The 15437-nt window shown below is 36.3% G+C and overlaps 1 protein-coding gene across 2 annotated transcripts in view; it reads right to left on the reverse strand.

The window, feature by feature from the left end:
- Positions 1 to 15437, reverse strand: part of PLXND1 (plexin D1) — a 180526-nt gene that overhangs the window by 84956 nt on the left and 80133 nt on the right. For both annotated transcript variants that reach the window (XM_026678521.2, XM_026678519.2), the window contains exons 11-14: positions 13980 to 14073; positions 11249 to 11412; positions 4719 to 4870; positions 1059 to 1158 (exon numbers count right to left, since the gene is read on the reverse strand). In XM_026678521.2, coding sequence (XP_026534306.2) covers positions 1059 to 1158; positions 4719 to 4870; positions 11249 to 11412; positions 13980 to 14073 — 510 coding nt within the window. The remainder of the gene's footprint in view (positions 1 to 1058; positions 1159 to 4718; positions 4871 to 11248; positions 11413 to 13979; positions 14074 to 15437) is intronic.

Here is a 15437-nt window from a genome sequence, read left to right on the forward strand (position 1 = left end):
TGGTTTCCTAGTTTGTAGTGACATCTCAGTTCAGAAATGTAAATACTGCAAATATTTAAAAAAATTGCTTGTGACAAGTCCTATTATCATTCTCCAACAACAAACCAAAGATGTTAAAAATATCATAGGGAAAAATAATTCTAAGTTAATTACTTGGAAATCAATCACACTGATTTAGTACTGCATGGTATAAAAACTATTAAATGATATCATTGTTACATTACTTACAAGATTAATGTAAAACATTTGGAAAGAGTTGTCCTTAATAGCCTGTCTCTTCATTTTTGTCCCACCTGAATCAGACGCAGTGAACTGGATGGGAGTTACCTTCGTTAAGGTAACCATTAGTGACAGTATGTTTACAAAAAGATGGGATCTAATTGTGAGTTTTTCCTTCATATGATATCTATGCTAATATCATTTCAGTGGCACTGAATCTTTATTGACTGTTTCCTAGTAAGATTTGATTGCTTATTGTACCCTATGGCTATTATTAAATGTTGTACCTTGACTCTTGATGAATGTATCTTTTCTTTTTATGTACACAGAGAGCATACGCACCAAGATAAATTCCTTATGTGTCCAACCACACTTGGCCAATAAAGAATTCTATTCTATTCTATTCTATACTATTCTATTCTATTCTATTCTGTTCTGTTCTGTTCTGTTCTGTTCTGTTCAAATTATCCTAACTTGTCAACTACTTCCACCCGATTTAAATTGCTTTTCCAAAAGCTACTTTCTGGCCTGATGGAAAAAACAACAACAAAACTTACAGATCTATCTAAAAGACATACTTTACATAGGCTGTTTATTTTAAGAATCATTTTAATATAATGTGCATGCTTAAGATATCACTGTAAAAGTAGGTAGATCTGGCATCTTGGTGACACAGATAGCCTCTTTAATTCTCAAGGACTCAGTGGATAAGGCATATTTGAATGTTAATATGTCTTTATTAATTAATGATATATTTCACATTTGTTTGTGCATATCACTGGAAATCACATTTTTCCTTATGATAATTCATGATTAAAAACTCAGCAGAAATTACGTACTATATAAGAAAATCGCTCCTTGGATTTCCCTTCTTTGCTCACATTAACTGTCACCACATCAGAAAATTCTTCTGTTGCTTCTCCAGTCCAGCAAACAATTCTGTGTAAAAAAGAGATTTTGACTGAAAAATAAGAAATGTGACCAGGCTACAAAATATGTCAAGGACAGACAAAATATTAACTTATGGCTCTTTGAGTATTGCTTTTGTTTTATTTTTTAAAGAGCATTTACATTTTTAAAAAGCTGGCATACTGTATTATTTTTATTTCCAAGAATGCCTCTTTCTCCCATGTGGGCCTCATGAGCAATTTTTACTGAAAAAACAATAAGTCACATAATATTATTCCGCTACAAATTCTTTATTATCCTTGACAATTCAGAAGCAATGCAACAACCTGAAATTATACATAGCAATCTATGTAAAATGAGATATTTAGGAATGAACAATTCTGTCCAAATCAGATTAAAGTCAGAATCTATGTGCCCATTTCAGCTGTTTGTCACTCATACGTACTGATATTTCTGAAATTCTGTTACCAATTCTTACGATTACAGACTCGTGAAAATCTGACCATTATAGTTCATTCTGGAAATGTGCAGTTGACCAAAAACACAATATTTTTTTAAATAGTAATGTGTGTCCTGGTGGTCCCATTATTGCCCTGTGATGGTTTACTAACTCTATATTTCTTAATATGCATAGATCACATAGATGTGAACATGATCACAGGAATCTTCTTTGAATTATATACAAACAAATCTGAATTCATCTGATTTTTCCAGATTGTCTGGAAAGACCAAGTGACTCCATATTTAATATCTTGATTTGGCTGATATGTACTTGCTTTCAATTCATGAACTATTGATGTAATGGAATGATTGATCAATATTATTCTGTTTGGTCAAAGTTTGGTGATATCTTTCAAACATGTCCTGAAAGGTTTTCAGTTGATATATAATATAATCTTGTTGTTTATTTTAGTTGCTTGTTTTTGTGTTTTGTTTTGTTTTTGCTTTTTTGATCTTTTAGGTTTTTCTCAGTTTTTCTCTGTTTTATAAATTTAAAAAAATACTTTTAAAAAGCAATTTCATGATTTAAACGTGATGCTAGCTTCTGCTTGGAATAGGATTTGAAATGTAAAGAATGTCTGCATCAAAAACCACTGCACTGCTTTAATTAATTGAACCATAACTTTTTCATTATCCTTTGACCAATGTGCTATTTATGCATTTTTCATATACATGAATAATTTTTCCAGGAACTACACTGTGTTTCTTGGATAACGTCAATAACCTCAATATTACTATTACCAATACAACAAGGATTTTTGTTTTCTACTAAGTGGTTGCTATTGTAAAATAATAATATTGTTGTGGTGAATGCATGCATACTTAGCCAGGGGCGTTATGGGCGGGGAGAGGTGATTTAAAACTGAACTGTAGCCATTGGGACATTCACCCCATCCCCATCCACCACTGATGCCCTTATTCAATTTTATTCTGTCATACAAGTTACAAAACAGAGAGATAGGAATAATTTCTGGAAGATAAACAGTGTCCTGCATATAAATGTTTGAAATGTCCCCTTTTCCTGCACAAAGAATGTCACTTCTGGTAAATATTATTGCTATTAAAAGATTTTATACTGAAGTAAAAGCTGCAACAGTGGCTATGATGGAGAAACTTTTAAAATATAATACTGTACTTGGCCAGAAAATTGAAGGGCCATTATAGGAAGTTATAAGTGTAATGATGCTTTAATTCATAAATACCCAGAAGTAGAAAATATATCAGGGACAATACTAAGCTGTAATAAGCATGTTTAGGCCTTAAATCACATAAATTTATTTTAATTATGATGCATTTTGGCATGGCTATTTTATTAATTCAAGCATACTTATCCCTACTTATATCCATCAACTCTCCATAATGTATAATCTGTGTATCTTTCAAAGTTAAATGTAGTTATAGTGCTTTTAGTAACAGAACAATAAAGAGTCCGTAATTCTAGATTGCTTATTTGCTAAACTCTTTAACCTTGGTTCTTGAGTGGGTATTCCATTTACAGAATAAAAGAGAATTTTTCCTATATGGATGATTTCATTTCAAAGCAGGATGTAGACAAGTCACCTTAGCTGGTCTGTGAAGTCTGTCTAGTTTCAATAAAGAAGACAACTGCAAAAAGTATGCGGATGTGAAGGTAGGGGAAAAATTGATAGAACTGCAGAAATTGTTTCTAAACTATAATAGCATGGGGATCAGCTGTGGAAGTTTTATTACACTTGTCACCCTAAGTTCTTCCCTGTCTTATAAGAGATGAAGAAGCTCTGGACTTTGTGGATTACAGTCCTTTGTTACATAAAGACAGCTAATTAAAGAACAACTTATGGTTGTCAGTGAGGTATTACTTTATATAAAAAGTAATTTCCTTACTTACATTATCTGTGCATTTTAAAAAAAACATGAAATGTATCTATTTTTTTCAATCAGAACAACAATATATAGAATAAAGAAAGAGCTTGTATTCTAGGATGTGAATGCTTCAAGTTTTTTTTTAGTTTTGTTACCTATCATTTTGAAAGAACTTCATTACAAATGAAAAGATTTATATGTGTGTGTGTGTGAGAGAGAGAGAGAGAGAGAGTGGGGGGGGGGGAAGGAAAGGGAAAAAGAGAGACAGAAATTTCTTCTGGAAATGGTGTGGCCCAGATAGTTTCTGTAGGAGACAGACTAGGGGAGGAGTCTGTTAGTCAGGGGAGATAGCCAGAGGAGTCAAATGGGGACTTAGTCTAGAATTTCTATGTGGGTGTAAGAAGTGAAATCCAACCCCTCTTGCATGAAGTTGAACCTTATCTAGTCTCACTCAGGTACAAACCATCAGTATGAGAACATTTCGGCAATAAAACAGCTGAATTCTTTGAGTGTGGGTCTGTTTGTTTGCACCAGGTGGTTTCATTCACTGAGTCAGTAAGCAAATAGTAGCTGTTAGTAGTAACAGTAACAGAAGTTAAGGGCTGAATATCCTGTTATCAATTTACATATTAACAGATTCATGCAATCCTCTAGGCTAGTGGTAGCTAACCTTTTTGGGCTCCTGTGCCAAAAATTATGCGTGTACTTGTGCTTGCACACTTGCATGCCAGCACTCATAAGGCATTGTGTGCACTCCCCTGCCCCCTGCGCATGCAATCTCTCCGCTGCCCTCTTATTTGCACTGTGCCTCCCAGCTGATTTTTGCCCGTTTGAGGCCTTTTTCAGCTTCCCAGAGACTTGAGGAAAACTTCTGCAGCCTTTGCAGGCTGAAAAATGGGCCCTTTTCATCACTTCTGGTATTTTCGGAAATACAGGAAGTGAAAAAACGACGCTATTTTTGGCCTGTTTGAGGCCGAAAAAGGCCTCAAACAGGCCGAAAATCACTATGAGGCATGCACATGCGCAGTGAGATAAGTTTGCCTGCGGCTCGCATGCCAGCACAAATGGCTCTGCATGACATCTGTGGCATGCATGCCATAGGTTTGCCATCATGGCTCTAGGCAATCATATACCAAAGCCATCACATATCTGAACCATGAAGCAAGAAAGGATCAATCAACTAAAAAGGACAAAATAAACCATTCCCATGTGCTGGTTTTCAAAATAATTTAGCTTGAATTACTCACTCCTCGGAGACTATATATCTGTCCTGAAGTGGTGAGCATTTCACATTTCCTATCTTGACAGCATTAACAACATCACTGAATCTACGACCAAGATTTCTCCCTCGAATTGTGACCTGAGTTCCTCCTTCCAAGGGTCCATCCAGAGGCTCAATCTGCAAGTTCAAAGAAAACTGAATGAAAACAGCTGAAAACAAAGGGGGGGATTTTTAATTCGCTCTAACAAATAAGCCATGTCGTTAACATTCATATATGATTTAAACTTTTATGGCTTACTTTTATACTACCTCTCATCCTTCTAGAGGTGGGTGGCTCAGTGGCTTAAATGTCAGAGAAGCTCTATACTATGCTGGTTCAAGTCCTACCATCACATGATGGAGTAAGCTCCTATCAGCTGCCTCAGCTACTGCCAAGCTAGCAGTTTGAAAGCATATAAATGCGAGTAGATAAATAGATACCACTTTGGTGGGAAGGTAACAGTGTTCTGTGTTTTGCTACACGCTTTGCACTGCAGTACAATGTTATGCTGGCTACGTGACAACAGAAACATGTTTGGACAGTGGCTCAGTGGCTTAATAGATGTCAGAGAAGATCTATACTCTGTCAGTTCAGGTCCCACCATCATATGACGGAGTAAGCTCCTGTCAGCTGCCTCGGCTACTGCCAAGCTAGCAGTTTAAAAGCATGTAAATGAGAGTAGATAAATAGGTACTACTTTGGTGGGAAGGTTACAATGTTCCATATTTTTCTGTATGTTTTGAACTGATGTTATGCTGGCCACATGACTGCAGAAACATCTTTGAACAGTGCTGGCTCAATGGCTTAATGAAACAGACGAGCGCTGCTCCCTAAAATTGGCATATAACTAGCAGAGTAAAATCCCCAGAGACTCCTTTACTTTACTTCATCCCGCTAAAACATCATTTCATAATAGTGTGAAAGGAATGTAAAAACCAACAAGATTAACCAATGATAAACTGTAACATTTCTGGATGGAAACAAAACCTGTGGAACTGAGCTTCTAAAATTCTACCATGATCAATAAAATAATTTGTGAGAAGATTATTCACAATTGATTTAGTACCGTCATTCCCTAACATCTATGTTATCTGCAATGGAATTGTCCATTTTGTAAGTGTGATGGTTAGAAGCTGCAACTGTTATTTTACAACAATACCAAATCTCAGAGGAGATTTCATTTGTCACCACTTTTTTTTTTTTTTTTTTTTCATGAGCCTAAGTCACTGATTTGACAGGATGTCTGAGTTACCTTAATAACCTACAATTAGAAAATTGTAGGTTATTTGTCCTTTTGTGACAAATAACCTTTTGTGACAAATCTATAAAATCAACTATAAAGGAACAGCAGCCTTCCTTCCTGGAAGTTCAGTTACAAAGCCTGCAGCTTGCCTTTCCCTGTAGCTGCTGCCAACATAATATGACGTCAGCCAGGGCAGAAGGTCATCAGCGGAGGGGGTTTCTTCCGCCAAGCTGCTTAAACTTGATAATGTCCCTGACTTCACTCCTCCAATAGGGTTACAGTTTCCTTGTCTTCTTCCTCTCAGGACAACTCTAGAGACACTAAAAAAAACAACCCTTGTTTATTTTTGAAATGGAATATACAGCATCTGCTAAGGAAATAGCATCCTAGTCTAATAACGCTAATGCTGATGATTTGTTTTCACTAGTTGCTTTTGGCAGAGAGCAAGGGGCTCAATTTCCTACATTGTACAGTGGAATTGAGTGGGCCTCATTAGCATTTCCTCTGCATTGTTAGACCAAAGAAATGGAAACATATTTTACATATTAGTAATAAATTAGCTACTTGATTTTGAACAGATGAGGTACTTACCAACTCTCAGCTCCCTGGGTTGATTAACCTTTGCTGAGTTAACTACTTTGTCTGTTAGAATTCTTTAATCTAATGTACAGCTAGTTTCCTATATGGAGATTGCTAAATAAACTATATACAGATAGTCCTCTACTTACAACAGTTTACTTAGTGACCATTCGAAATTACAATAGCACTGGAAAAAGGGATTTCTGACCGTATTTCACATTTACGACTGCTGCAGCATTCTCATGGTCACATGATCAAAATTCAGATGCTTGGCAACAGACTTGTACTTATGACAGTTGCAATGTCCTGGGCTCACATAATCACCTTTTGTGGCTTTCTGATAAGCAAAGTCAATGGGGAAGCCAGGCTCACTTAACAACCGTGTGACTGATTTAACAGTTGCAGCGAGTCACTTAGCAAATGTGGCAGGAAAAGTCATAAAATGGGGCAAAACTCACTTAACAAATGTCTCACTTAGCAACTGACCTTTTGAGCTCAATTGTGACCATAAGTCGGGGACTACCTGTATTGCATTTGCAGATTTTGATTAGAGACAAGAGCATTCAGATATGTTACCAGTTCTACATTCGTCAAAAAGCTGAGCTACTGATACAGATGAGGATATTGATGATGCCATACATTCATCACACCATAGGTAACAAGGAATGTGACACGTGAATTCAACAAGAGGAAAAGAAAGAGGCTATTTGAGGGGCTGCCACAGGGAGCAGGGGGTCAAGCTATTTTCTAAAGCGCCTGTAGACCAGACAAGGAATAATGGATGGAAACTGAACAAGGAGAGATTCAACCTGGAAATAAGGAGAAACTTTCTGACAGAACAATCAACCAATGGAACAGCTTGCCCTCGGAAGTTGTGGGAGTGCCATCACTTGAGGCCTTCAAGAAGAGATTGGACTGCCATTTCTCAGAAATGGTATAGGGTCCCCTGCTTGGGTGGGGGGTTGGACTAGATGACCTATAAGGTCCCTTCCAACTCTGATTATCTGTTATCTGTTATCGATTTGATCTGAAGGATTGCATGTTGAACTATGAGGGTTGGAAAGCTCATGTCCTGAATAATTGCTGACTGCAAGGTGTGTGTTCTGTGACTTCCTAATGACTCATTGTAGGTGACAGAGTGGCTGATTTTTTTTTAAATAACTAAATACAAAAAACGAAGAAAAACTATAAAAAATGTAAAAGAAGAAAAGCCAAGAACAGAAACAACCTCTAGAACATATATTCGCATACAAACACTCATAAAGTTGTACAGTAACCATTTTGATGAATGGAAGCTATAATTTGTTGCAGTCATCATGGCTAATCTATACTGACAAATTCTGCAAAGCACCAAATAGTTGGAGCCACACGTTTCTCTTTCCAATGTTAAAAAAAAAAAAATAGAACGATGAGTGAGTGCTTCTGGAGGAATAATCAGAAACAGTATTAAGAGGAATATAAGGCAGCCAGATTCCAGGGAATTAGCCCAAAGAACGAACTGACAGGGACAAGTGATTAGAACTCCAGCATGGAAAAGTATAATCAGATTTTCCTTTAAAGTTAAAAAATTTACTTGGCAATGTGAAAACATGGAAATTAAATGAAATCTTTTCAAGTTTTGCTGCGCTAAGAAGCAACAGTGTAGATGAAGGATTAGAATGCTGCAACATGATCTGCAAAGGCTGCAGCCTGTTTTTCTTGAAGACAACCAGGCATGTATTTGCAGCGAATGCAAGTTTAGGAAGGAATCCCTTCCTTCCAGTACATATAAATGACACTACAGAGAAGCATCTATTACCATACAGGTAGTCCTCGACTTACAACAGTTCATTTAGTGACTGTTTGAAGTTTACAACAGCATCAAAAAAGTGACATGGCCATTTTTCATGCTTACAACTATTGCAGCATCCCCATGGTCTCATGATCAATGTTCAGTTGTTTAGCCACTGGTTTATCCTTATGACGGTCGCAGTGTTCCAAGGTCCTTCTAACAAGCAAAATCAATGGGGAAGCCAGGTTCACTTTACAACCATGTTACTAACTTAACTGCAATTATTATCCATGTTACTAACTGCAATTATTCACTTAACAACTATGGCAAGAGAGGTCTTAAAATGGGGCAAAACTCACTTAACAAATGTGTCACATTAGCAATAGAAATTTTGGGCTCAATTGTGGTCGTAAGTCGAGGAATACCTGTATTACCTGAGATTTTTGAAAACTTTCAGAGAAAGCACAATAATCTGGACACTCAAGTAGCATTTTTAACCCATCCTTCCAGTTCATGATAAATACAATGAAAGGAAAGTAGAACACTACAAGTCAATAACTATGCAAATAATATTAACAGAAGAGATTGGGTAAGATGGTTATGCATGCTGTTCATGTTCCTGTGCATACTTCATGGTGCATCTTGCCGCACAAGCGTGTGTTGTTGTTTTTATCTCTTTTTTGCCTTCTCTTGGACTTCAAGTGTAAAATAAGGAATTGCTCAGATGAGCATGGGCATGTAGCTTTACCCACGAAAAAAATGTGCCATTGAAGGTAATGCATCATAAAGTAAGTTTGATTTATTTTCTGAATCATGACTTCAGGTTCCAAAGTAGTCTTGGAGGCTAGCTTCTTATTTTGGTCTATATAACCAAATTGGGTAGCAGAGAGCTTCATTTTTAAGTGAAAGCAGTTATTGGTGAATTATGGGTTCCAGATGAGACTCAAGAGAAGATAATCACCTCTACTGTTTTCAATAGATGGAGAAGAATAGGCTGATAGAAAAACTGAAGAAGATACTACAGAAAAAAATTACAAAGCTATTTTTACTCCTGAATCATTAAAGATACCAGAGACAGAGAAAGTCACTAATTTGGAATTGCTTATTTTAAATGCTCTTTTTCATGATTAAAACCAATTAAAAACTTCAATGGAAGCAATACATTAGTTGCCCGAATCTCCTGATAAGAGCACGATGGAGTTAAAAGAAATAGCTACTGTCTCTCACAAAGCAAGACTAAATTAACTCAAAAGTGCTGATAAACAAGGTACTAAAGATGTTGAAAGAATGTTGAATGATGATTACCTGGCTGATAAAAATAGTTCGGGGGAAAATATCTTAGTAATAAACTGGAAACAAAACAAGAGGCAACAGCATGATATGGCTGTGAAGAAACCAAATGAGAGTTAGATGGGTAGTATCTATATGTAATATAAACAAATAAATAAATGAAGTTAGTTAGTTTTCAGCTAATCTCAGCATTATTTCCAAATCATCTTTGGGATCATTGTTCCATTTGGCCATTCTCCATCTTGAATAGAGCAACTAGTTTTGATAGAGCAGCGGTCCCCAACCATTCCGGCTTGGCTGCCCATCGGGGGAGTGGGGAGAAGGGATGGTTCCATGACAGCGGTAGGCATATTTGCACCTACTGTGCACAAGCATGCCTGCCGCTTTCAAAAATGGAGCTTTGCACGTGAGTGCAAGCACCCACTGCTTGTACAAGTGGAGGTGGATGCGTAGACACTCACCTCTCAATGGCCCAGTTCCAAGTGGGCCATGGATTGAGGATCCCCGGCATAAAGTACCATAATTTTAAAATGATTCAATGGTCATTGGAACAGCATATTGCAGAGAAGTGCAACAAGAATGATCAGGAAATCAGAGAAACTGAAAGAGCCAACTGTTTTTAGACTTAAGATGACTGGGTTGGATATGACGGAATTCTTCAAGTACTTGAAAAGGTATCAAGGTTCTGTCCTTTCCCATTCCAGAGTGTAGGACTACAATAATAGACCTAAGATCAAGGAAGGTAGATTCTGACTGGGTATTTAAAAAAAAAAGTCCTAAAAGTAAGAACAGTGCCCAGAAAGCAAAAGACTCTTCTTTCTTGGAAGTGGAGTACAGGCACACACCTGAATAAAATTCTTTAATTTGAATTCTGGCATTAAGCAGAAGGTTAGACTCAGTGGCCTCTTTCAACATTATGGTCCATTATCTCCTGGACAAAAGATATTTACATGTTGACAATCAATCTTGTGTGAACACTTCCCCCCCCCTCCTCAAGTAACCTGGCTCTTTATTTTTTTTAAAGTTTTAATTCTTCCACTCATTTAAAAAAAAAAAAAGGAAATTTATGTTTGCTTGATCTTTTGCTGGATGAAAACTAGTGTTTGGAAGATTTGAACTGGTATAATGCTATACAACTTTAATGAATCTGGATCATTTAAAGTGAAGGGAATGACATATAGACTCCCTTAAAATTAATAAGTACAATTCCCATAAACTTCCACAGGAACATGCTTTTTAGTCGGGTTATAAAAATGCTTACATTCCCATCTTCTAGGCTTCAGGAGATATATCATTTGAAAACTGTATTCCATGATTTTATTTTCTTATAAAAAAACTTTAACCTTAGACTGTCTACTATTGACCTCACCCCTTTCCTAAGAGGTCTGTAGGGGGCGTGCATAAGCGCACCAAACAATTGGCAAATCAAATAAATAAATAAATAAATAAATAAATTTACAGCTAGCTTAATATATCTGTTACAAAGATCAAAATTCAGATTCCTGCTTCATCCTCAATTTAGGACACTAGACTTCTCAGTTCTGCCCATAGACAGACTCTCCATTCACTGCCTTTTATTTCAAAGTCTCAGTGTTGAAATACAGTGAATACTGCAGTGAATCCAAATTTTACCTTCCTAATTTCAGGAGGAGGACACATGTCTGGGATCTGGGAGGCTTCAGTATTTAGTTTGCAGTTAGAAGTGATCTCGCTCCAAATGCACTGATGACCAAGATCTTCTCTCCCAAGACACTGAGAACAATCAGCACTTCCAATTGCACAATTATAAATCTCCACTGGAAAAAAAAACAGATAACATATGCTAAAATTGAGACATGCATGATCCTTCCCCCTTTCCAACAACATAACATTTAAAATCCAACAGAATAATAAGAGTTTGCACAAGAGTTTTCTGCTATAATCCTAAAGCTTTCCCAGTAATTCTTGGCACTTCTCCCTTCTACAACATAATTTAGTACTTAAGCATCCCCTTTGTCACACTGTGCTGTTTTTAAAATTCTAGACCACTGCATGAGAATCAACTCTGCACTACAGTTTCAAGTTAGGAAAAAATGTATTTTTTTCAATAGCAAACATTATTTAAAATGCTCAGTGTGGTGTGAACATTTCACTAACTTACCCTCAAAAGGAAGGGAAAGGGAATCGGGAAAACTGAGCCGTATAATGGTGACACGAGAACAGGTGTTAGTCCTTATTACAAAACTGAATATCAACAAGTCACCAGGCCCAGATGGTACCTACCCAAGGGTTATTAAGGACCTTAAAGCTGGGATTGTGGACCTCCTAACTGAAATATATAACCTGTTTCCACTCTTGGCCTCTGTAGTTGAGAATGGGAAGTTGGCCAATGTAACTCTAATTTTTAAGAATGGCTCCTGGGGAAATCCAGGAAATTCTAGGCCTGTCAGTTTAACATCTGTCCTGGGGAGGACAGTGGAAACAGTTATTAAAAATTATACTACCAAACATCTGGAGACACAACCCATGCTCAAGGATACCCAACATGGTTTCAATAAGCATTGTCCTGTCTAACTAATTTACTAGAGTTTATTAAAGCTTTTAATAAACATGTGGATAAGGGATAGTCAGTAACATCAATTACATAGATTTTGAAAACGCCTTTAATAAAGTTCCTCATCAAAGATTTTTCAGTAAGTCTTCTGGGTGAAAATTCAAGGTCCTGTTCATCACCTATAAGGACATCTATGGCATAGGGTCAGGCTACCTGCTGAACAGCCTTTCTCCTATTATTTATTTTTTGTTGTGTTTGATCTAATAAATAGGGTAAGCTCCAGATCTCTTCCTTCAAAAAATGTAATTTTGCTGGAATCATCTCAGTAGCAGCATCTACTCTGTGGAAGAGCATTCCTTGGTGTTTTGAATAGGCCCAAGGCTGCTAGCTTTTTACAGGCATTGAACACCTGGCTGTTTCCTCATTCTCCAAATGTATTTCTGTACATTAGGAAAGTACAGTAGATCCAAATGGTAGATACAATTCAATGTTAGCAAATGTAAAGAGATTCACATTGGTGGCAAAAATCCTAACTACTCATACAAAGTAATGGTACCACAGCTAGCAGTGACTCTTGAGGGAAAAAGTTCTTAAGATATAATAGTAAACAGTTCATTGAAGGTGGTCAAGGTTATTTCTTATGTTCCAAGACTGTCAAGTTTGGTTCTTTTTGTTTGTTCTGCCCTCAAATTGTTGTGTGATCTTCACAATTCTTTATATTAAAGAAATGTCTTGTTTTTTCTCCATATTGGGTAACTTTGTTTGGCTATGGATTCTATTTACTTTTTAAATTGGTTGTTAGTTACCCAGAGTTATATTTAAGTGGGCAGTCATATACATTTTCTAAATAAATAAATTGTATTAAAAAAATAGCTCTGAATATATTTAGGTGATTTACAAACCATCTTAATCCAATAAAAACCATTAACTTTCAACATTGGTGTAAACACATTAAAGGATACATTTTTAAAAAATCTGTATGTATCATTCAAAAGTAATTTGTCCTTAAAATAAGAGACTCTCATTAATCAACAGTGAAACATGGTACAGTATTGGACTTCAATGAATCTATAGACTAGAAAAATAATTTTGAAACAAAGCAAAGTTTCATCAACACCACTCAATAACAAATAGGTGAATTGTAGACTGTTTATAGACATTTCCAATATCTTCAGAATTTTGTTATTAAAACCTGAATATACATTTTTATTTGCATATTATGGTTAATAGCTATTTAAAGATCTATAATCCAAAATTACAATTGTTATCCAAGTTCTGCAAATATTCTGAGAGAACATTTGTTGTGGATATTACAAAGCTCAGCTAGATAAACGGTACCATCATACATTACCAAGGTGGTATCAGTTTCAATCAATTTGAAATAAAAAATAAAAACAGCCCCAAAGTAAAATGTAAATCAGCATTAAACTATTGGATACCACATATCTTGTACTATAATAAATTCAATTCCATTCCAAAATACATTTGTCCCATATGTCTTATTGACATAAACTTAACAATATGAAGATATCCTGAAGCTGACTGAGAAAATACATTCTAAATACAATGGCAAGTGTTATTTTTATCAATATGCATAGTTTGCCAGCAACTGTATGAAACCCACGTAAGACTTGTCAACAAGAACCAAGATAATCTGCATACAGATATGAATTCTGTATATTGAAATACTGCATATTTGGCTTTTCAAACTCTAACCTACTTCAGGTGGCTATAAAATGAAAAGACCAATTAGTGAAAAACATGTAAGCCTTTATAGATGAAATACTCAAATTAGAAGGTGATGAAAGGCAAACAAATTTTATGTCAAACCTGTCATCATCTGTGGACTGTCAATAAATTTTTCAGGTTTTCCTTTCAACTGAAGGTTTATCAGAAATAAGTGTCTTTTCTCAAAGGTATGAAGCTGCATAAAAAAGGAAGAGAGAGTTGTCTCATTTACTGAACCAGCAGATCAAAACATGTAAATTAAGTTTTTACTGTGAAAGAATTTCTGTATTACAAGATATACATATTCAACATAAGAAACCAGGAGAATGGGCTAAACAAATACCATACAGATAATCCTCGACTTACATCCATTTGCTTAACAACTATTTGAAGTCATGAGAGACTCAGGAAAAATTATAAGCTGTCTTTGAAGTTATGACCTCTGCACTATCCCCATGGCCACATTATTGCATTTCAGGTACCTGGTAACCTATTTGCACTTACAACTGGTTGTCAACTGTCCCATAATCACATGATCATCATTTGCAACCTTCTCTGCCAGCTTCCCCAGAAAGTTAATGTGGAAGCCACATGGAAAGTTATAAAATGCTGCTGTGGCAAAAGAATTTCCCTTCTTCTGCAGGGGACACTTATGGAGGGGCTAGAGAAACAAAAAATTTGTGTAGCAAGTTACTCCCTACTGTTCTCTTTGAATGGTCAGTTCTACTTGATGGGTGGAGAAGAGATCAAACTCTCAGGCACTCTACTTCTTGCTGTCATTCAGCTTTGTCCTTTTTCTTTTACTGTTTAATATCTATGTAGAGTCACTGGGAGAATATAATACATTTATAAGTGATATCCAGTTATGAACTGGACAGGAGATGCAATTGAGATGTATCTAGAGGACCCTGTGTCTAGAGGGTGCTACCTCACCATTTTCTCTTGTTTCGTAGACTACTACGACATACTCTACATGCAGAGTGCCTATGAAGATCATTCAAAACCTTCAGCAGCAGCCCAGTTAGCATACTAAAATTCACTTATATAACACCACTATTGTGGGAATTGCTCTAATTGCCAATTAATTTCTGAGTGCAACCTAGGATGTGGACATCGCTTTGGAAAGCCTATATTGCACTGGGCCTGGACACCTCTGAGCTCACTTTCTCTGAGATGAAGCTGTGTCTGGTGATACCATAGACAGAAAGCTAGATGTAGGTTCTACCACCAAAGGAATGAAGAGATCCCACAGTTGAGTTGGAAAAAACTACCCATGAACTCTTTCTATTGTGGTTCTGGACCGTGATAAAAACATTTAGGGGTGAAGAAATACAATGCCACCAGTCAAATGATGGTGTGTCAGATTTGCTCTAATTTTTATTACAAGTTGTTCTTTCTGTTAATTTGAATCAGCATGTTGTAAACCTCTTTGGAAATGTATGGTGTATAAACTGAAGTAACATGTAAATAAGGTCTTTACATATATCAAGATAAATTGAAGTTCCTAATAGAAAGAACAACTTTGGAACTGAACATATACAGTTCATGGAGCTAGGCTAG

Source organism: Notechis scutatus, chromosome 2, assembly GCF_049901735.1.
Source record: "Notechis scutatus isolate UNSWTSFEM ecotype Mainland chromosome 2, rNotScu1.2, whole genome shotgun sequence".
Lineage (NCBI taxonomy): Eukaryota > Metazoa > Chordata > Lepidosauria > Squamata > Elapidae > Notechis > Notechis scutatus.